The 23,448-nt window shown below is 44.4% G+C and overlaps 1 protein-coding gene across 1 annotated transcript in view; it reads right to left on the reverse strand.

Moving 5' to 3' along the window:
- Positions 1 to 14,816: 14,816 nt before the first annotated feature.
- The window catches only part of CAMK1D (calcium/calmodulin dependent protein kinase ID), a 115,329-nt gene continuing 106,697 nt past the window's right edge, over positions 14,817 to 23,448 (reverse strand). Inside the window, exons 9-11 of the mRNA XM_062491566.1 lie at positions 22,654 to 22,741; positions 22,002 to 22,140; positions 14,817 to 15,001 (exon numbers count right to left, since the gene is read on the reverse strand). Coding sequence (XP_062347550.1) covers positions 14,955 to 15,001; positions 22,002 to 22,140; positions 22,654 to 22,741 — 274 coding nt within the window. The 3' untranslated portion in view covers positions 14,817 to 14,954. The remainder of the gene's footprint in view (positions 15,002 to 22,001; positions 22,141 to 22,653; positions 22,742 to 23,448) is intronic.

Here is a 23,448-nt window from a genome sequence, read left to right on the forward strand (position 1 = left end):
AATTTCTGAAAGGAGAAAAATCATAGAGACAAAACTGTGGAAAGCAGATAAAACTGAAAACATATGTCATTCTTTCTTATTAACAAATCCAAGTAATTGCAAGGAAATTTCATTTTCCTCCCCATTTAACCCCAATTATTTTCATTTAATCACAGAAATACACCTATTTCCCTCCAAACCAGCCTGCTTTGCATGTGAAATATCATTTCGAGCATGTGCTTGGGTTCAGGCATGTTCCTAATCCCCTAAACAAGCACAGTGAGCAGGACAGCACGTCCCAGCACATGTGGCACTTCTGGGAGGGCTCACTGGCTGTGCAGGAAACCAGCCCAAGCCATCCCAACAGGGATGTCTGGGAAGGCAGGCACCACAGGGATTTAGTGGGGCAGGAGCAATGCTGTCTTTGGGAGGAGTAATCTTTTGGGGGACCAGGATCTGGTGCAGATGATAACAGGTTGGGTGAGAGCTGAGAGTGATGATTGGCTTGAGGGTGTCCCTACAGTGGGAGCTAGACAGGCTGGTTCAGTGGGCTGAGGCCAATTGCATGAGATTAAAGAAGGTGAAATACTTCAATTACAGCAACCCCATGCAGCACCACAGGCTGGGGGCAGAGTGGCTGGAAAGATTTTTAGTGGAAAAGGACCTGGGGGTGCTGGTCAACAGTGACTGAACATGAGCCAGAGAGTGCCCAGGTGGGCAAAAAGGCCAATGGCACCTGACTTGTACCAGAAATAGTGTGGCCAACAGGATCAGGGTAGTGATTTTGTCCCTGTACTGGCCACTGGTGAAGCCATATCTTGAACACCGGGTTCAGTTTTGGGCTTCTTAATTGCAGAAAGACCTTGAGGTGCTGGAATGTGTCCAGAGAAAGGAATGGAGCTGGGGAAGGCTCTGGAGCACAAGTTTAATGAGCAGCAGCTGGGGGAGCTGGGGGGCTAAGCCAGGAGGAAAGGTGGTTCAGGAGACAGTTTATGGTTCTTCATAATATCCAGAAAGTAGGTGGTGTTTTATATTGATTACGTTATATTATATTATTAATTATATTATATTATTATTATTTAATTATATTAATTTCCTAAAATAGTTCCCTGTCAAGACCTGGGTGCCCTCCTCTGGACCTAGCAAAAACCAATCGGTGTCTGATTTTTAGTATTGACACATTATTACACCAATAATATGCCTTACACCAAAATTATATGCCTTTGTGAAATATTCATGTAAAGATGAAAACCCCCAAAAATCTCTCTTGGTTCCGGCTGTTCAGCCAATAACTAGTCTGACTAGGGCCAGGCCCTAGTCCAAAACCACTACACTGCACAAGGCTCTTCTTGCAGGCAACAAATACGACTACAAAAGGAAACAGCCTCAAGTTGTACCAGGGGAGGTATGGCTTGGATATAAGCAAAAATCTCTTCACCACAATGATTATCAAGCCCTGGAAAAGGTTGCCCAGGGAAGTGGTAGAGTCACTGTCACTGAGGGTATTTATAAGACATGTAGATGTGGTACTTGGGGACGTGATTTAGTGGTGAACAGGGTGGTACTGGTTTAACTGTTGAACTAAATATTCCTGAGGGTCTTTTCCAATCTAAATGATTCAATGTTTCTACGACTTGGTTGGTTTTCCATTAGTTGGGTTTGGTGGCATCACACCACTCCTGAGGTGCCTGATGGTTTCTCCTGGTGAGAGTGTTCCAGCAATTGTTGGCTGCTTTGGTTAATGCTGATTGTGTGTAATGGCATCTCCCCCTCTGGTTATCTGCCTATGGATGGTAATGTTACTTTGTAGTGACATTTTCCACAAACACAAAGCTATTTCTCAGAACAAGTTTTAGGTGGTAAATAATTGTTTTGCAATGTTAAAATATAATCAGTAAAGTGACATTCTCTTTGGCAACCTCCCACTTTGGAGTAATGACAAAATTTGACAGAAGTCCCTTCTATTTACCCCTTGCCCCAAGAAAAATCAGCAGGAAGCCTTTGAAATGTTTTGGGTTTGCAATGCACACATACTCAGCAGAGACTTCATAGTGCTGCATGGCTAAAACCACAGCAAATGCACTAAATGAACCTTCCTGAGCCTGTGCTTCCCTGGACAGTCCAGCTGCCATTGGTGGCAGCACAGACAGCTTTGACAGGACTGATGAAAGCAGATTTTTATTGCATCTTAATCTCCTGGATGCCTCTGCAGTGCTGAGGGGTTTGTGTATGTGCTGGGGTGGTGTCATAAAGATGAGGATGCTCCAATGAGCTCAGCAATGAGATGAGAAGCATTTACAGGAGAGATGCTGGAGCTGGGAACACTCACAGGGCCAGAATTTCTCTTACAGAAGTACCGGGTCACCAGTACCAGGATTGGAGATGTGGAAAAGATCCTGGGAAAGGGACAGTCATTTGCTACACACTGTCCATCAAGAGTCTTTGTAAGGGAGCCCAAGGACCCCCACTGGAGAAAGACAGCCTCTGTCACTCGTGTTTTGTGTCAGCAGATGGCCAGGAGCTGCACAGCTCCAGCTTTAGTTCCAGGTAAAGGACCAGGCTGGAGAGCAATGAACAAGTGATTCCTTCTGAGGTGGGAGTGGCCCAGGCAGGCTGCTGACCTAGAGACATCGCTTTTGGGTGGCAACTTGGCAGCATGGTGAAGAATAGAGATGAGCTCAAGCCATTGCTGTCAACATCCAGAGCACACAAAGTGGCCTGGCTCCTTTTCTTCATTTCTATTTGCTCTTACAAACTCTTGAGATCTTTTCTGCAAGAAAGGCAGTCAAAAGGAAACCAAAAACCGCATGGTTTTGGAAGGTCACCGGCTGCCAACGTACAGCCTATATATCACAGTCTGGGAACAAACGCAACAGAATACTTCATCCTTCCACTGACTACACTAGGTACTTAAAATGTTCCAAGCAAGGCTTTGCGTGATCCCTCTCCACTCAAAGTCAAGCAAAGGCAGCAAGATACATGTAAACCACTCGAACTATACAGCAGTTCACTGGAAGGTCTGCATAAGAGAATTCAGGGGCCCTTGACTTTTGGCCCCTGCTGCAGTTTCTAGAACTGTCACCTTCTTGAGTGGGGCAGGGAGGGGAGGTGCCACCACATCAGAGTTGTAGAACCTTGCAGAGTGGGAATCAAGCAATATGCATTAGGTGCCAAAACTTGGATTGCTTATTTAGACAAGAAAGCAACTATCTCAACAAAAGGGAGGGGACAATGTCCTTTTGGCTGGAGCAAAGCTCAGGTCTCTTTTGTTTCCTAGTGTCAAGAGCTTTTTTGACAGCTTTTGACTATTGAAAGTTTTTACACAGTCCCCACACAGAACATGAGTCCATCTCCAGGACTGCCATGATCTGGCACTTCTTATACACCCAAACTGCCTGGAAGGAGGAAAACTGGGAAATCCTTCCTGACAGGAGCCATGTGTCTATGCATGGAGGATGAGTAGCACTTGGGCAGGTAAACCAGCACTCCAGGTGGAGTCTCAGGACAATGACCAGAGGGGAAAAAACACTTCGTTTAACCTCCATAGTCCAATTCCTTCATCCCTTTCTCACCCAGGAGGTAAGAGTGAGACTGTTGGGCAGATGTTCCCATGGGGTCACCAGTGGCTTGGGAAGAGGTCAGACAGCTTGTGTTGAGCTGTGCCAGAAGCCACCCGGGAAGGGCTGAACCAATCAAGAAGGGTGGAGGAAAGTTCAGACCAGCAGGTTGTCCCAGATGATATTTTTGTTCCACTTGCCCTGCCCAGAGAAAAGCAGAGAGCCTCCAAGGTCAAAGGCATTTATTTATTTATTTGCCACGCCAGTAAATCCCAGTCAGACCATGGAGAGGATGAGCTGCCTGATCTCTGCTCACAGGCCAAGGACAAACACATGGCCACATCAGAAGGGGTGCTTGCTTGAACTCTTCCCATGCATTTCCATGGCAATGGGGCAACAGTTTTGTTTTCCTATCTTTAATATTTCTCATATGATTATTTTTGAAATATCGTGCTTGCTGGAGACTTGGCCTGAAGAGATAAGGAAGAGAAAATGTCACAGACTGTCACCAATTAATTACTTTTCCCATTTCTTGGTGCCAGGAAAAGCAGTTCTTGCTATAGGAAAGCAGATCATAGGTTATACTGTCTTCAAATTATTTGTTTCAGAGGTGTTAGAAATTGCAATATGCACCTATAAATACAGTGTGTTAGTTGGAAGCTGGCAGCAATTTAAACCATTTCTTTAGTAAAAAGAAAATATCTCATAACCTGATATCTCTTTTCCTGTCCATACATAGGTGATTCAGACTCATTTCAGGATTACAATCTATTCTTTTTTACATATGCAAAACATTTTGCTTCCTATGAACACAAGATGAAGACCAAACTTCCACCATAAGAAATGTACCTTATAATTGTGTCTGGAAGCAGCCCTGCTCACTGGGAGAGCAGGGCAGTTGTGACTTTACAATATTTTCAGTAGCTGTATTGACACTGTTCAGATTGAAGGCTTCTGTGCTGATGCTGGTCTCTGCTTCAGAGCATGGAAAAAGTACTTTCCAAACTGTCAACTATTTGCAACTGAAAAACATTTTCTCTAAATATTTTTGCTGATGTCTAGTCTATTACTTCTGTGGAAAATCCACAGCAATTGAGGCACATTACAGTGAATGGCTGAAAATTCTTCAGCTGCAGGCAGTCAGCTAAATCTCCTTTTAACCATTGGTGAGTCCCCAGCATTGTACCATGTCTGGGTGCAATGTGATGGTCCCAGTGCTGCCACTTGCTAACAGCCTCTGCCAGAAATCATCTGTAGTTACATCCTGATGTCACCTGGGAAGTCCACTTTGTAGCCACATATTTGATACCTCACCCTACGGAGACAAAAAACCATCAATCTGAAATTGCTCCAAGACAGAGTGCATGGTCAGAAGATAAGGAAGAAATGCTTTCTTGTGTGTTAATGACACACAGGCACAGGTTGTCCAGAGAAGCTGTGGATGCCCCATCCCTGGAGATGTTAAAGGCCTGGTTGGATGGGACTTTGAGCAACCTGGTCTAGTGGAAGGTGTCCCTGCTCAGAGCAGGGGAACTGGAAGTGCAGTCAGAGCTGTGGACAGCCTCGGGACAGTTATTGGGGCTCCAGATCCAGCCCTGATCAATGGAGAGTGGTTAGTGCTGCACTCGGAGCACCCGTGACCTGTACTTCGTTCTGTGCACTGACTCAGGGGCTAAATGGGCTGGAGAAAGAAAAATATAATCACACTGTTTAATTAAAACATAATGGAAGCTTTCTAGCCTCATCATCACAGCCCATGCAGAGACAAAAATCCTTGCTCTCCTAGAGGGTAAAATAAAATGCACTGTCACACTGGGGATCAAGCTGATCTTAACTTTGTATTTCTCATCTGCTGTATTCTTAATTCTCATTGCTTTTAATTGACTGCAGATTTTCTTTGGTTTTGCAAATTCAGTTTTGAAGCAGATTATTTGTGTTTTTTTATGGAACAGCCTTCAGGCTGTATGAGCAGGGCTGGTGGGGGGCTTTGCACTGCTGGTAAGTAGTGATATTTTCTCTGCAGCAGGAGTCAGGGTCAAGTGAGATGCGAAGTACAGTGTTCATTGATGAGCAAGGAGCAGGAGGAAGCAGCATATTTCCAGCCATAAAACAGGGGGACATTAAGAAGTTACAGGCAGCTTTGGCAACACAGAGCTCATTAGCCCAGTGGTTAGAAAATACATTGCAGATGCAGCAGCCTTGCTGGAAATTCAGAGGGGAAGAGGTGCAGAGGAACTTAGCAGGCAACAGGCAGCAACTGACAGTGGGGATCAAGGACAGCCATTCCCATGCTTCTCATGAATGTGGCAAAACAAAACAGGGAGAAAATCATCCTTCTCATGGGTAGTGCTGAGTCCTCTGCCTAAAATGTTCATTTGGGCACCAAACTGACTGCGAAGAGAATGGGGCATGAGTCAAACTTTTGGGGACATGATGAAAGACCTCAAAACCCACAGATTTGTGGTCCCAGAGCAGGAGGGATCCCAGCGTGTACTCTAACCACTGGGCTGAAGTTCAATTTTGGGATATAAGTAGGCTTTTAGGTGTTCTCCTTTTGCTAGCAAAGATGAAGGAAATCTGAGTATCAGATTTTAGCTTCATATTTTACTGTTTTCTTCCCCTCATTCTTCTTCTGTGGGGATGTTTGCTGAGGTACTAAGTTTTTCTCTTTCTGAAAACATATTTGGAGGAAGAACCAAGGGCACTGCAGATTGATTTTCTGAGTTTTGCTCAGACTCCATAATACAAGTGGCATTTTAGTAGGATAAGATCATTCCTTTTTTCACTTTTATGGATTTCATTAAGAAGCACGAACAGGCAAGAATTTCTCTAAGCAATCATATTACCAATCATATTTGCTAGACTTTCATTAAAGCAATTAAAGATGGAATGATGCAATGACCCAGTTCAGGACCCAATTAAGACTGAATCAATAAATCATTGGGTTTAAATCACCACCATAAGGCCACAGATAATCAAAAAAGTTATGAGGCTGAAGCTGAACAGAATTATTGTACTACATTGCTATAGGAGAATTTAAAGAATTAAATACTTTGCAGTTGAGGTGCTCAGTTCATCTTACTATAACCAGCTTAGTGGTAATGGGCACAACCTGGTACAGGTCCATCAGCTGCTGGGGACCATGGTCTGGGTGCACAGCACAACAGCCCTGCCAAGCCATCCATAGCTGTAGGTGTCCCTGGACATGGTGACTTCCAGGAACAGGTGTCAGGACCCCTTGCATCTGTTCAGCCACATTTAGTACTAAACTATCTCATTAGTCTGTCGCCAACTCCTTTGCACAGATAAGGGAAACCCTCAAGTTGTCCTGCTAACTAGCTCATCTTAACTACCGCTCTTGGCTCTTTCCTCAAGGTCTCTGACTTTCTTCCTGATGAATTGCTGGAGAGTTTGTTCATTCCATAGATTTAATGGGAACCATCAGTAAAGTCAAGCTCATGGTGCCCGCTGCATACTGCAAATACTTAGAGAGGGAAGAAGTTCCTCAGTTCAAGCCTCCAAGGTGATTGCCAGTGGACTCAGCAGTGGACTAGATGTTTGGTGACAGAAAAGCTGCACACTGTCTTCAGAATTCAGCCCTAGCCTCTTCACAGATGAATTCCCTCTTTAGATATTGTGACCAAAAAGTAATTTAAATACATGGTAAGATCCTGTCATTTGAGTACTGACAAGACACAGCAGAATAGTACCAAACCTTCAATTAATGCCATCTTCCCTCTGCTTTGGTCTGATGGAGACAATGTAATACTATTATATTGTATAATTGTGCTAGTTCAAAAGCAAACCAGTAGGAGATCCCAAGTCAGAACTACAATTTAATAGGAAAATTCAAATAAAATGCAGTAGTACAAAAACACTGACAGAGTCAGAATAGAACCTGACATGCTCTTGATCAGGCTGTTGATAGCAGTCCCATTAAATAGTAGCTGCACTCCTCCTGCAGTGACAGATGTGGTTCTGTTGAAGCAGTGCTCCTGTAGAAGGGTGCAGTTTTCCTCTGAAGGTCCAGTGATGATGTAGAAGGGTCTGGCTTTTCCTCTGGAATCCAGTGGAAAAAGGATGCTCTGATGTTCCAAATTTCAGATTGTATCCATGTAGGAAATGCTTGGCTCCTGCCCCTGGGTGGGACATCTCCCAATGGGATGATGTAATTTTATCAGTCATGCAGTGGGACTCGATGGCCCATTAACAGATGATATCTCCCTGGAGAAAGGATGGGTGTGGAAGAGATAACGAACAGTGCCCCACCTGATTTTAACAGCTGACCCATTAACAGAGGATATCTCCCCAGGAGTTATGAAGGATGGGTCATGAAAGAGATAAAGATCACTGCCCACCCACTTTTAACAGATAGAATACATACTTTTGGTTACATCTCGTGTTGCAACCTAAGACAATAAGATAATACAGATAATATAATATAATATTGCATTCTATTGTATTGTATTACCATATATTATAACTCCAAGTGTGTGTCATCATGTACCTGTGTTCTATTTATTGAGAACAGGAGTTTATCTGTCAACTCTCATTGAAGGTCAGTATCGGCTCACCTTGACTATAATTTTGGTTTTATTTTGTAGTGGAACAAGGGTCTGATCCACTTAGGAGCTACACTGAGCTGCATTGGGTCAAAGACTGGGAGGGAAAGTTACATTTCAGATGCTACTTTGAGCAAATACAAACTTGAAGATGTGATATGTGATTCTTAATATGGTTGGTACCTGCCCAGCTGGCCTAAAACAAAAAGAAGCATTAGTTTGAGATTTATTATGCATATCTGGTCACTGTTAGACTGCAAGCTGAGGCACAGATGTGAACACAGCTATTGCTTCTGCCCTAAAGAAAGAAAATGAAAAACATACAAGAGTCTATATGGCGCCAAAGAAAGCACAAACTTCGTGAGTTTGATGGGAACAGCAAATTGCCTCTCAGCTCTGTTACTATTAATTTCCCTAAACAAAACACTTGCATGAAGGTAAATGAATTATTAATTGACTGTTACTTTACATGGATATTGAAATTATATAAAGGTAAACCCCAAATATTAAAAGGGAAAAAAAACTCTTGAAACCAGGATAAGCAAACAAAGTTTGGAAGTCGGGAATTTATCCCAATGTAATCCAGAAAGCCCAAACACCAAACAGTCTGGAAATACTCATTTGAATACTTACAGTGATAATCCAGATGGTCCTTCTTCCCCATCCTCACAGATATAAAAAATGGTTATCATCATAATAATTGAGCATGGTTGAGAGGGCCCACCAAAGAGGCACTCAAATGTGCCAGGCAGGGCACACACCCATGGTGATGTAGGAGGATTTTCTCCCTGAGGGATGTCCAGAGCTGGGAGGAAGCATAATATGGTGGGAAGAGCGCATCCTCGCATCCCTATGACAGCTTAGAATGTCCTGGGATTGCTTTTGGGCAGTGCAGGCCCATGTTGTCTCCACATGGAAAGCTGCCCAAAGGGGTCCTCACAGGACCAATATGGTTTTGTGGATTCACAGAGCTGGGAACGTCCGGCCTGAAGGAAGAGATTCAATGTAGTTATGTTCACAGAGGATAGGACTGTGTACACTGCACAAGCACTGTTTTGAAAGCTCTGTGCAGAATATATCTTCCTCAATATCACCTGCTCCTGAACCACAGGGGTCTATCCCTACTCAGGTTGGATGGTCCTCGAAGCTGTGCACTTGAACTTTCTCTGCTTCAACAAGTATCATTCAAAACTCCTCTTGGCTGCAAAAGAAGAGCTGCCACAGCCTACTGGAGCCTTGGTTCTGGGAAAGGATAGTTCTGGAGAGCAGGAGTGAGAAATGGTGTTGGTGTAGCATGAAGAAAGGCTGATGTATGGCATGAGCCAAACCTCAGTGCATACCAACAATCTAAAAGCGTTCAAAGTAAGGACAGTCCCTTTCCCTCCAGTGCAAACAGGGCTGTGGATTTTGGCAAGGTTGCAAGCAAAATATTTTCTACAGTTTCATCTTAGTCTTGTCCCTCTGGCTTCTCTGTACTGATGTTTTATCTGCCTTGTTGCAAAGAGCCAAGAATTTGTGGCTGAGCACATAGCAGCAAAGAAAATGGACAAAGATAAGTGAATATTGACATGACATCATCAGGATGTCATGCATGAGGATTTCAGTGGTCCTGGGGTGATCTTCTGCTCAATCACCCTGGGACCTTGGAAGAGCCTGGTGCACTCTGTGACCACTGAACCTACAGAGGGACCCATGACTTTAAAATCAAAACACGAGAAAGTTTTCCTGGCTGAGGTTTTAATTCCATGCTGAAATGTGGGATAGACCTTTATCCTCTGTAAGTGCCAAATTTGTGTGAAATCCAGTTAACTTACACAGGTGGGAGTGAGGTCCTTAGTATGAAAGGAATGTCATAGTTCAGGCTTATGTCACATGGGAAGACTGCAAAGTTTTTCTACAGGACCTGATGCTCCTCCTGACATTGCAAATCATGTGTTTGTCCCTCAGCATCACACACCATCTCCAACAAACTTCCAAACAGCATTTTTGTGCCTGGATGTACTTTTCCAAAGATGTATCTTGCCATGGACGTGCTTCTTCCAGAGCACAGATCAGAGGTTATCTCACCTGTTATGGTACAACCCACCATCAAAACCTAATTCTGAGAACGCAGTTGCTCACCACAGCTTTCAAATACTTACCATGTTGGTTCTGGGGGTTGTTTCTTCATTCACAAAATAAAAGCTTTATAAGTAATTTGCCTTTCTCTTTATATTGCCATGAGTTGGCCATCATCACTGTTGTTTGTTTCAGCTCTGTTACTGAACCAGGTGTCTAAAACCACCCAGCTTTGGCCTCAAGCACAGGCCCACCTCCTCACTGGGCATGTTGGTTTTGACACCTGTTTTAAGGGGGGAGGAATTCTTGTGTGCCAGTGAGTGAAAACCAGAAAATAAGAAAAAACAGTGGCGAAAAATAGGAGGAAAAAATAAAAAGCAAGTTATAACACACCCCAGGAACATTGTCTGGAAGAAAATTAAGCCAATGAGGGACCTGATTCAACAGTCTTTGGAGAGCACATCTGACTGCAGAAACTCAGAAATTCTCACTGATGAAAATCCTCTCTCCTTTGATGATTCCCACCACAGGATGTGTAAGTCACCAGAACCAACTCAAAGGTGCAGCAGTCTCCAAAAAGGACATGTCCTTTCCCTAGCCCTACACAGATATTCTCAGTGACCAGGAGACAGCCATGTTTCCATATGTTGATGTTCAACACCATCTCCATTGACAACTTTAGAAAAAATCCAAAGGATAAATCATTCTTTTTATTCATTTCCCTATAGAGTGAACTGGGGAGAAAGAAAATCTTATAATTCTCCTTTAGGACATAAAGGAACATCATTGCATAAAACACAACAGGGCAGTGGAGCAGCCACAGAAATTATTCACTCCCTTTCTTGCATGTGGGTGGAGACTCATGCGCTCGAAATCATCAGACTCCACATCAGGCTGATTTAATTGGATTTATTGGAGGAAAACAATTAGTCATCCCTCTAAATTGTCATTATGATAGAAATCTCGATATGTATACATGATTGTCAAGGCAGAGAACCACTTGCGATGTAGCCCCATTAACAATTTGCAGAACTGCAAACTCATTATGCAGATAAAACTTTTGCGATGCCTTAATACATGCATGGAGTAAATACACATTTTCCCTTCTTTTTGGACATGGATGCTGTTATGAACTTGTTATCAATCACAAGACCTGCAATATTAGGCACACTGACATTCCTTGATTAAGATTTAAGCCTCTGTAGAAAACATGCTTGCATTTTCATTAGAAGTCAACTGAGGGATGTTTTGCAGTTGGGGATATTTGGGCAGTCACTGTTCTGGGCAGACTTTACTTCCCACTGTTTTCTGGCTCAAATAAAATACCTATCTAAAAAAAGGCCCAAACAGGCCAAAATATTGTTTCTGAACTAGACGTCAATGTACAGCAGGTCACTGATGTTGTGTTGACCAAAACAATGAGTTGCACCAACTGAGCTACAACCTTCCACACTCTTCACTTTGGGGGTCATGCTTGATCTAATAAAACTCAGCTTGTGTGATGCCATGCTGGGCTCAGGGGATGCAAGATGAGAGACGGAAAAGCTCAGAGCTGCTCCAAGCAGCCCCCTAGGAACTCCCGCCCACCAGGAACCACAGCATGCACCCACCTCTTCATGGAGCCTCGCACCAGGTGCTGCCCAGCAACCTGAACTCAGGCTGGTTTACAACTGTAATTGATGATTTGTCGTGCTACCATACAGTGATTTGGCAATGGCACAGCCCTGCCTGAGCACCAGCCTTGAAGGGGGGCTCAAGACTTCTTGGTGTTTTCAGCTAGCATGGAGAATAGTTTCCAAGGACTATACCATGGTTCTTGCTCCCCAGGCCTGCTGCTTGGCATGCCCTTGCCAGGAACACAGAGCAATTTCCCAGGCCTTTCAGATGACTCTGCTTTGAGTGCTGGGAGCTTGAGCATCTTCCACATGGCAGCCACTCAGGAGCTGGGACCAAAGCCCTGCTGATGCCCACAAGAGGTTTGGGCTGGAGCTAATACAAGTACCATGAAGCCATCCTGTACCCTGCCTTGGAAAGACCAGCACAGATGAAAATGGGCCAATGACTAAGGGAAGAGAAGGCAAGGGCATGGTTTCCATGTGGAAGAAGGAAAAGTACCACACCAAACTCTTCCATGGATAAATAGTATTACTTGGAGGTTCCAGGATTAAATAGTAGTATTTAGGTGGTGATGCTTTGGAAAGGATGGGATAGTTTAGCTCAGGTCTCTGCCCTATTTTGTGCAGGCAAAGAATCACAGCATCTTAGTCCCCAGTATGCAGTTCATTCTGCAATAGATGAGAAAGAATTATCTTGTAGGACGAGAAAACTACTAAGAATTGAGTGAACCAATCTGAATTTTCACTAGAAAAACCAAAACAAAATGGAAAAAAGGAAAAAAACAAAGAGACATACCAATATATTTCTTGGTAGCTCTGAGCAGCAGTGACCCAGGGAAGAAATTTTTGATGCAGATCAAATTTGTAAGTGTTGTATTAAAAAAGGGATTCTCACCTCCCCAGATCACTGCTTCTACACCTGTGTATGTGACTGCTGCCTAATTTTAAGCTGCTCTGGATGGTGACTCTTCCTGTACATGCTGCAGAGCACTCAACAGAAAGACAAAATACATTACCAGGCTTTGCAGTATCTTGTTTACAAAACATCAGCTTTTGCATTTACTGAAACATAACAATGGATTTAGAGTTACAGATACACTGAGTCATTTAAAAGCAATACACAGAAGTAATTCCCTCAGAGGGAAGGTTGGGCTGAATGTGCATAAAGAAAAGGCTCAGGAAATACAGAAACAGTGAACAGCAGTTTAATACATGCAGTGCAGTATCATGCATTTATTGGACAGCTGATGCCATCATTAGTTCAGCACTGTTTTTTCACAACGCTTGCAAGTGCACATGCCCTGATTCCACTCTGGAGTATGGAAAATCTGTAAGAGCCATTTGACTGACCTTAGCATTTATGAAGAGTAGGGGGAAAAAAAGCTACCTGGACAGGTAAGTGGCAGTATTTGTGGTGGGGAAGGGGGTGGGTCTTGAAAACCAGAGTCCAGGTTGAAGAGCCTCTATCCTCGACTACAAATACTATTTACACAGCTTTGACCCAGTCAGACCAAAAAACCTGGGCCAGCTCCTGATCACCCACAGGAGGGATCTGTGATCCCTGGGGCCACAACACACAAGTGCACACACAAACACACAAGTGTGCCACAGAGACCAGAGCACCTACAGGCAGGGTGGGAAGGCAGGACCTGGCTGCAAGGATGTGAGGGAAAACAAAAGGGATTAGGTAAAACTTGCTGCTGGCATGAAATATGGGATGACTGGTTCACTGGGGAAACAAGAATTCATGCAGTGTTTGTGAGCACGTTGCTGTTCCCTCACTCAGCCATTGCTGACAGTGATTTGCCAACTAATCCTCCACTCTTGGTCTTGATGCTGTTTTCTTTGGACGCCATCAGTGTGTGCTTCTGCTTTTTGCTTGAATGAGTGTTCAAGTTTCTGGTGCAAATAAGCACAATAAGGAAGGCGAAATTCCCTTCCCATCAATAATTTCTGGGATGCATTCAGGCCCCAATTCAGACAGGTAAATATGCATGGGAGCAAGAACAGGAATAATTGAATCAAATGAGAATTTCCATATGCTAAATGGAAGCTACTCCTGCACCTTGGGGCTCAGCCTAGAACTGTTATTTTGCCAATAGATGAATCCCCTGATTCTTTGGAAAGAGCAAAAGAAACAGGCTACAGCCTGTATGATCTTGATGGCAAAGTCAGTCTGGTGTTTTTATCTGGTGCTCATTCAGTGCTGCTCAGGGCTGGAGTCATTATCACAGGAGGAAGTAATAGCACAGGTTTCCCTAGAGCTGATCTTATTAATGCGAAGTTCACATCAAAGGGCAATATCCTTTCTGTTTGCCAATGGCTGAAAGCTATCTGGCTTTCTCTGGCAGTTTGCTTCCCTAAAAATAGGAAGGGGACAGCCTTGGAGCCAGCTGCAGCTGCATTGCGTGGGCACCATGGAGGCCCATGTTCTGGTTTGCAGAGGGCTTGGGGAGAAAAACCTGAGATCAGGGGCTATGCTGGCCTGGGACAGAAAAAACCTCAAGACAAGACCTGAATTTCATCAGAACCAGGCAGTGACCCAAAAGAAGTGGTAATAAAAAAATTACTGTCAATAGCCACAGAGGTATGCAAGACACATGCACAGCAGAAACCCCTATCCAATGCCTACAGCAGAACTACATGGAGATGTCTACCAGTGAGATCACACCCCTTTTTGTGGTTTGATACATGTCAGGAATGAACCAAATTTCTTGGTTTTATTTCAGCACCACAACCATAACAGACACACAAAGCATAGGTAAAATCCTACCTTTTTTTGTTATTTTTTTTCCTTTTTTCTTTTGTACCCACTACTCTAATGGCACCTGTACAACAGCAACCAGGACAAAAGAGACAACAGCAGCAGAGTGACAGTCTCAGGAAAGCAACAGTGCCAGGTTTTCCCCCATTCCTACTTCCCCACTAGCCATGTCACAGGGCCAATATCCATTTCGTGCTGCAGAAGGGGCGATCCAGCAGAGAGTTAGGATGCACTGGGAATGAAGTCACATGCAAAATCATCAGCAGAAGCCCTGGCCACTGCAATACTGACTTTCAGCTCACAGAGTTCAAGGGCAGCTTGTCCTCACAACTTCTTCTGCAGGCTAAGGGGCCAGCTGGAGCTTTTCTGGATTTTTTTTGTTTGTTTGGTTTTCCCAGCAAGAACACTGCTGTTGGCATCAGAGATGGCCTCTGTGACTCTGGAGGTAAAAATCAACAATCAAAGCTGCAAGCAAAGAAAAAGAAGGGGAAGGAGCTGAGGAAAACAAGTTACAAAGGAAAACCACATTGGTACCAGTAAAGTAAAGCAGAAAAGGGTAACAAACAGAGTCCAGGCTGAAGTCCTCATGCAAGCAGCAAATCATAGATTGTTTAGTAGGACAGTTCATTGGAAAAGAGCCTAGAGTGATTTTTCTACCTAGTCCTCATGGCAGGCCAGCTGGGGATTTATTTTGAAGCTTCTACTGTGGGGCTATTTGGCCATTCCCCCCATAGCCATGTTACTTATTCTACCTTTGCATTCTCCTGTGAGAGTGGCTGAGCAGAAGCAGTCTGGGGCAGGGGGTGGACATGCAAAAACATTGGAGCATCCCCAGCAAGCAAGGCCAGAGTGTTTGCCCAAACAGGCTGTGGTGCCAAGGGGCAAATGTCTCCAGCCCTCCCCACTAGAGCTGGCCTGGGTGCTGCCAAGTGACCCCCTGTTAACAGATTTACCCAGGTTTAAACTGAGAAGTTTAAACCAAGCGGCGCTTCAGAAGAGATCTCTAAACATTTGGTGAACCTTGGTCAGGTCTCCAGTTGTGTTTTACTGATACCAAAGAGGAGCTCCCCAGCACCAAAACTGTAGCAGAAAGAAACAATTTTGCTCTTAAGTGCTTCTGTTTCTTATGATCCCAGCAGTTGATAGCAAGCCAAAGAGAATGATGATAAATTACACAACCAAGGCAGAATATTACTTGCAGAAACAAAATCAAATCACACTAATTCCAACAATGGAAGGAAAGAATACCCCTCCCAACAAAAAAACACAGAAAGCACCCAGCAAGGAGGGGCAGCCAATACATGGGAACCCCCCATCTGTAGGACAGCATGTCTGCCTTTGCTCCTGTCACTGCTCTTTGTTTTGGAGGTGGAAATCCATTAGCTTTTCTTTTTTCTGCAAGATTAATTTGGATGCTGTATTTTGATCCGTGGCCATGGCAATTGCTGAGGTCGAGTTCAAACCAGACCTCAAGTTTCAGAAGAGGAGGGGCAGAGGGAACACTTGAGCCCTAACCTTTAAAACTGCTCTACAGAGACAAAATTATTCCCTAACTAAATCCTGCTTTTGGTTGCATGTGTGTAAATGTGGGGAACTCCACTGATGCCAAACTGGGAAACTGTCTACAACCTGCAACTGGAGCAGAATTGGGCCAGCTGTGCTTATGAAATCATGGGGGTTCAAAATACCATTAATTTCTTGGGTCTGGAGTAGTAGTGTTCCGTTCATGTTTTGATGCTTTTAAAGCAAGACATAAAGAGCTCACTTGTAAATGCTGATAAAAAGTGTATGTTGGCAATGGCCAGGGTATGGGGACAGGAGTGTGACTTGCAGAAATGAGATCCCCTGCCCTTCAGTCTGCCCGAATCTTGGTTAGAAGTCTTCACTGTGGAAATTACATGGAGTTTTGCTGTAAGCCCTCAACAGTTCAATATCTGCTATCTCTCCTAAAATGAGAAATTGAAGTTGAAGAAGCCTTTTCTGTGTGAGTATCCATACCAGCTGCAGCATGGTGGGGTGCACAGGGTGCACCTGGAGCTCACTCAGATGTGCCACAGCCCTCTGGAAACAGAGCAACTTAAGACAGAGGAAAATAGAGACCTGGTGCAACAGCTTGAAGTGCCACCAAAGGAGTGGCTATTTCAGAGTCAGTGCTCACTGCCACCTGCTTTTCCAGCTTTATTTTTTCCCCGAGGGACTTTTAATATGATGGATGAAATCCTAGCTCTGCCATGTGAAGCAAACCAACTAAAGCTGAAGCAGAATATAGAAGTCTCAACAAAAGATACCTGTCTTATGGCTTTTCCCAGCACAGGCATTATTGCCTGATACATTCATGTCTGTCTGAGGCTGGCTTTCACAATTTCTTGTGCAGGATAAGTGAGGCAAGTGTGGCAACAGACCACACTGCAGGCAATTGTGCCTCTGGCAGGGATGGACCAGTCTGGGATGTGAGTGGCTTAGAGTGCCCAGTGAAGGGCATCTGCCTCTGCCACTCGCCTCCCCTGTCAGCTCCTCAAAGCAAAATCACATGGGAATTTCATTGAGGTAACTTTATCAAACTGGGCAAATTTGCTCTCTGTTTCATGCTTTAGTGCACAGCAGCACAGCAGTTGTGGGGGCTGTTCCTGAATGATGCACCAGCACAAAGAGACTGGGAAGTGCATGCATTCAGTAATTTAAAAAAGGATAAATTTGGCTTGCTTGGGTATATGATCTTCTGGGGAGCAGGGAGAGTCAGTGCCACCACTGCCACAAGCTGTGCCTGTGCCTTTCAGTGAGGTCCTTCTTTCCCAGCTCAGCACTCCTTGTTAACTCTCAGTCTGATCATGATGGAGCTACAGTACACCAGATCCTGCACTTTACACCCAAGAACCTGCCAGTGCTTTGCAGAGGGCTTCACGCACTACTCCTCTCCTCTTCCCACTTTTGGCTGTTCTGGGAGGTGCTGAGCATCAGCAATGCCAGGCAAAGCCCCAGGGAAATGTGGGTGCTCAGAATCTCTCTCATGAAGCCCTTGGACTGGATGCACCCCATGCCAGAGACCACACTGCAGGGAGGCTGGTGAATTAAATGCCTTGCTTGACGGCAGCACAGCAAATCAGTGGCAGAGGAGGATGATTGCCACACCTGTATCTTTCTTTTCTTTCCCTCTGCTCACAACACACAGTGACTCGAAGGAGATGGAATCTGCAGGATGATCTGTAATTTCCCTTGCACAGCTCTGGTCAGCTCCTGCCTGACTCCGTGTACCTGCCTCTCCTCTGAAACAAGGGTGCTGATCCCCAGCACGATAGGAATGAGGCCAAGGATGAGCTGACTCCCAGCTGGCGGCAATTTAATTCTCCCTATGGCTTTCAAGGAAGAGGATGGGGGGGAAAGCAGCACTTTCTTAATTTGAGCAGTAACAGCTCTACTAAAACCAGACTTGCAGTCCAATTTGAGGAGCAAGACATGGCATGCCATTGAAATCCTCCCATGTTGCAAAGTTTATGCCAATTCCTACTTACAGAAATAGCCTATCCCCCAGCAAACTGAAAGAGGGACATTACTTGAAGTAATTTTTAAAAGAAAAAAAATATGCTCAGAAAAGTATTTCTATTTAAATAATCCAGTTGAGATGTTTGTAGTTAATGGAAAAAATACAACATATACTGTTACCTACACTAAGAAAAGAGTAAATCACTGGGGGAAAGAATGAGTGTTCATTAGTTAGAACATTGCTAGACTCACATACATATATATATTTATGTATATATATATATATATGTATATATATGTACAGCACCAGAGACTGTTAGATTCCGTTCCTCCTGGAGTCATTGCAGTTTGTGATAAATGAAACATTTCAGAATTGCAGTATAAAATATGGCCATAAAAAATCTTCTTTCTTCTAGTCCTTGGCCGAGCAGGGCGGGAGGGCTCCTGCCAGCCCCGCTCCTCGCTGCCCCAGCGCTCACTTGCTCCCTGTGTGTACTGTGGTCACTGTGGTGGGTCTGGGTCTCCGTTCCCCTCCTACTGCAGAAACGCCTGAAGAAGCAGATGAAACAAAACTACAGAGAGTGGATGGAGACATACCTAAAAGGAAAGCCAGAAACACAGTTAGAAATGTTATTTTGGAGGCAGGAACTTGGGCAAAGCTGAGTTTGTTTCGTGGCACGCTACGGAGTGGAGAGGATTGCAGCTGGAGAAGGGGTTGCTGCTCTTCCTGCAGTGGTGGCTTGGCTGGGTACCTCCACAGGGCATCTTCTGCCCATGGTCATTCACCTGCTGCCACCACCAGCAGGGCACACACATCTCACAGGGACTCAAGGTCCAGTTTCAGTATGGGCTCAGCTGCACCGATGACACAGTTCCAGGGCTGAAGACAAAGAGCTGTGGGATGCAAAAATCCCTCCAGCACTGTACTTGCTGAGGATAATTTCCTCTTGGGCATGTTAAAGACGATTAAATGTCTCACCATGGCCATGTAGCTAAACAAACAGACTGCACACCTGGGCTAAACACCAGGCATCCTGGGAAGCTGCTGATAAAGAAGTACAGTGGATCATATTCATTGCTGAGTTCCAGTAAATCTAGAGGGAATGTAAATTTGTGTGACTTGGACATCACTCTAGTGACAGCTCACAATGCTCCAGTCTCAGCTGGAATGTGGTAGGTTGATGTGAGGTTGACTATCTCTTGAGTACCGGTATTCTGGTACAACAAAAGCTGTTAGGTGGGGACCTGGCATGGTGACCTTGTTCTGATAAGATGCAGGCTCAGAGTGATTAGAAATACAGTTCATTTTTCCAGACTGGTGAATAAATGATGGATGAAGCCTCTATTAATATATTCTCAGACTGAAGTTTGACATGGCCTTTTGACTCTTCAGGATCTTTTTGATACTTGTTAGGACTTTTTACTACTTTTCCATGCTTCAAGGAGGCATTGAGTTTCAAAGATGAGTATGCTGTACCTGTACTTGACCACATTCCATTTCCCATTGACATTTGACATCCTGGCATCACACTACAATTTATCTGCTACCTTAAAAATACACAGCTCTAGGACCTACAAATGATCTAGGTAGTCCAATCATGACTAAATTGAACAAACCAGCCATGGACTGAGAATTAAGCCAATACACTTGAGAAATTCTAACTGATTCCCTTAGGAATCCCTTCCTGTTTCCTGACAGGTAGCATAATCCAGCCTAATGCCTGACCTCTCCTCTGCCCTACTACAGAGGTTTCAGATGCAGCCTGACATAACGTACTCTCAGGCAAAGGCTGTACTTAATTGTCTTCAGTGATGTGAAATTGCTGCATTTGAAGCTACTTGGAGAGTTTATAAAGGGTCTATTAATAGCATCAGGCAGCATTCTATTGTGTAATGGTGGCACAGCTGGATCCTGTAACTTGCTGCATGGGATCTTTCTTGTGCAAAGAATCTGTACCCAGAGAAAACAGCCAAAAAATAAAGAGGTGGACAGGAGACCTCAGAGATTTCCTTTTTCCTATCAGGAGATATTGGGTGGAATGTATTTGATATGTCAGCTCCCTCTTAACTCCTTATATTTGCTGCTGGCTCTCCTCTTCGGTTCTCTGGGGCTCCAGCATCTCCTAACTCTTTAAGTGATTTTTTTGAGGAAGGAAAGGTCTTCTTCATTGTCTGCCAAGCTGGACTTAACCTGGGATGCTTGGAAACCTTCCAATATTTTTATGCCTCGTATTTCTGGCTTGTAAAAACTCATCCTATCTTAACGCATCTGGTTTAATCCTTCATGTCCTGGTTAACTTCACCACTACAAAATATGGTTGCATTCTCCACAGGGACCTGCTGGTTCTGTAGTGGTTAAACAGATTTCTTTCTCTTCCCACCCTTCCTGTTCACACATGTTCTAACGATTTTCAGATTACTAATTGCCATTAATTAACACCATTTGAGATTAATCAAATGGATGGATGGAGATTAATCACCTACCAGTTTAGCTGCATTAATCACCCACCAGTTTAGCAGCAAAGCATTCATCAGATGTAAGACCTGACTGGGGTCCAACCTTGCCATACTGCAACAGGAACCAAAATCAAGGGATGTTTCTCCCATGCAGGGGGTTTCTACACTGCTGCATGCCCAGTACATGGTCGAAAGTGTTTTGAGGCTGGCCAGCATCACTCCTTTGCAGCTGCCAGGTGTGTGCCAGGATCACAGTGATTCTTTTTGGCAGCAGCTGTAGGATTTAGCACTGGGCATCACAAACTGGAGACTGGGTATGAATCCCCACCATGCTCAGTATGCAGAGGGAAGGGGCTCACCCTTGGCTCAGCCATAGCAGAAGCTGAAAAAATATCTCACAGAGTACCCAGAAGGCAGAACTCACCCCAGCTGTGGGAGAAAATGTGCCCATGGCAGCAAGAGGAAACAGCTTCCACACAGAGCCACAGGGGCTGTGGCTGGTGGCATGTCCTCGTCAAGGAGGAGGGAGTGGCAAGCAGGGGTGGCAGAAGCAGAGAGCAACATTATCCAAAATCCATCCTGAGTAATAGGTGCTTTCAGCTCCAGGATAGTGCGAGGTACAGTCTAGAAATTACTACTTCAGTCCACAGCAGAGCATTTCTTTCTAGTGTTGCATTTTAAAGTAACCTCCCCCAACTGTAATGACCACATCCCTCCATTTCATGATAGAAAATATCTACAGATGGACAGGAGAGAATAAAAGAAATGCTCAAAAGCCAGAGAATAAACAGGCTTAGTTTCAAAGGATGCTTTTCTGTCTTCCAAATAATCCTTTTGCTGCCACGTCCCCTTCCCTGGCATTCTGAAAAAATATATATCCCAAACATCTGAGACCAGTGGGCAGCTTGCGAATATCAATTATAGCACAAAGCAAACGTGGCAGAGGGCCAAGTCCCACGGTGGTGCACAGAGTCTGAATCCTGATCAGACAAATGAACCTCTTCGTGCAGGAGTTTAACTTGGCCCAGGAAGAGAGAAGCTGGGTCTGACTGGCAGGACCAGTCTTCTCCACAGAAATGGAAAGTAAGGCAATTTTTACAGAAAAATGTTCTATCATAATAGTGTAAACTCAAACGTAAACAGTTTGAGTCAACTTTTTCAAATTTCAACCAAATACAAAACTTTGTTGCTGTAGGGGTCTGGGTCTTTTTCTCAAGCAAAAGCCCTTTTTCTCCACAAGAAACTGTGATTTTTCTCACAAAACTCATCAGCTAAAACTTTCTTTTTCTTTTTTTCTTTTTTTTTTTTTTTTTTCTGTGCATAGTCTTTTCCAATTGAACCACTATTTTTCTGGCTGACCAGAAATGACAGCCAGTTCCAAATCCTTATTTATAAACGCCTGCTTGCACAAAGCCAAACCTATGGGCAGTGAGGACTGCAGCCTGGGGGCCAGGGGAAGATGGGGATGCCATGGATGGATTTGTTTGGCTGCCATGGCTGGAGCTTTCCCAGGATGTTGGCTACTCACAATCTTTCCGTGTGGCTGCGTCGGGGAGCGGCGTGGCGAGGCTGAGGGTGCTGGACACGCTGGCACTGGCACTGTCCAGGCTGCTGCCGAGGTGCAGCCGCCTCATGTGCCGCACCACTGCCGTGGCATTGAATGCTTGCTGGAGGAAAACAGCAAGAAAGAAATTGAGAATAGCAAAAATTGGAAGCGGAAGGGTTACTTGTGTTCCTCTCCTGGATGCTTAAAGTGTTGGAAAGGAATAAGCCTGTTATCTTTCAAAATTTTCCTAAATTCTAAACTAGAAAGTGCAATATCAAACCTTTGTTCTCTTAGCGCTCAGCTGGGATGTGGCAGCCTACAAAAAAATCATATTTGACAAATCCATCCCTGCCTCAACACACATTTCTTCATGTCCTTGTATGGTGCTGACCCTGCTCCACCAAAAACCATGGGTGCTTTAGCTATGAGCAGTCCCGGCCCCATTTCTCATACTCATTACATTTGCTATTTGGCAAACACCATTCTGTATAAAAGGCCCTGCAGGGTCATGTAACCTAAGCCTGGAGCAACCATTCTGACCACAGTTTTGGACCACAAAAGCACTACCCTGCCACAGGGGTGGCCATATGGCAGAGCTGTGTGTCAGTGCCACCCCTCAGGACATGCTACTTACTCTCCATTTGCTTTTTGCAAAGTTCTTCCGGATCTGAGCGCTGACCGATTCGTGGATGTTTTTGTTGAGTGCTGTATCCCCAGCAATCCTGAAATGGACAGAACAGGGACATTTTAAGAGATCTTTTCCTCTCCTCGAATACTTTTACTTTTACCCCTCAGCAGAGAGACTGCTCTCAGGTGTGACTGCACCTGCAGTGGCAATGATTTCATTCACAGATGGGCGCAAACTTCCCATGGCTGTCTCTGCTGGCAGTTGTGCTGGAAAATCTGGGGCAATGAAAGCCGCTGTAGATAAGGCTTGCAGGTCTGGCAGCCACAAAGAGGTATGGGCTGACTTTGTTGGTGCACGGCTGTTTTCTATCACCATTGCAGCCCCAGATGAAAACATTCTACCTTTTTTTTTCCCTTTACATCCAAAGACTTTACATCAACAGGCTGAGACTACTTTTAGCCTCAGCTATGCAGAAGCTTCCAGAGCCACTCCAACCGGCCTGATTTCTGTTTGCACTGGAGATTTTCCTGCCACCCTGCAATGTACATAGACATTCATCATGATTAATGTAGATTTACAGTAAAGCAGGGACATGGACACTCATTGAAGCAGTACAGGCTGCACAAAGAGCTTAAGATGAACAGCTCTTAACCTAAAAGAATTGATTGATCTTGCATACTTTCCTTAACAGATAAAGATACATTCAAATCTTCACTAAACTCTGTTATTTCAAGGGGATTTTATTGATTCATTTAACTCCTCAAGGCATGAGATCTGTTGGAACAGCAGGCACTGCAGTGA

Source organism: Cinclus cinclus, chromosome 4 (genome assembly GCF_963662255.1).
Source record: "Cinclus cinclus chromosome 4, bCinCin1.1, whole genome shotgun sequence".
In the NCBI taxonomy this organism is placed as follows: domain Eukaryota; kingdom Metazoa; phylum Chordata; class Aves; order Passeriformes; family Cinclidae; genus Cinclus; species Cinclus cinclus.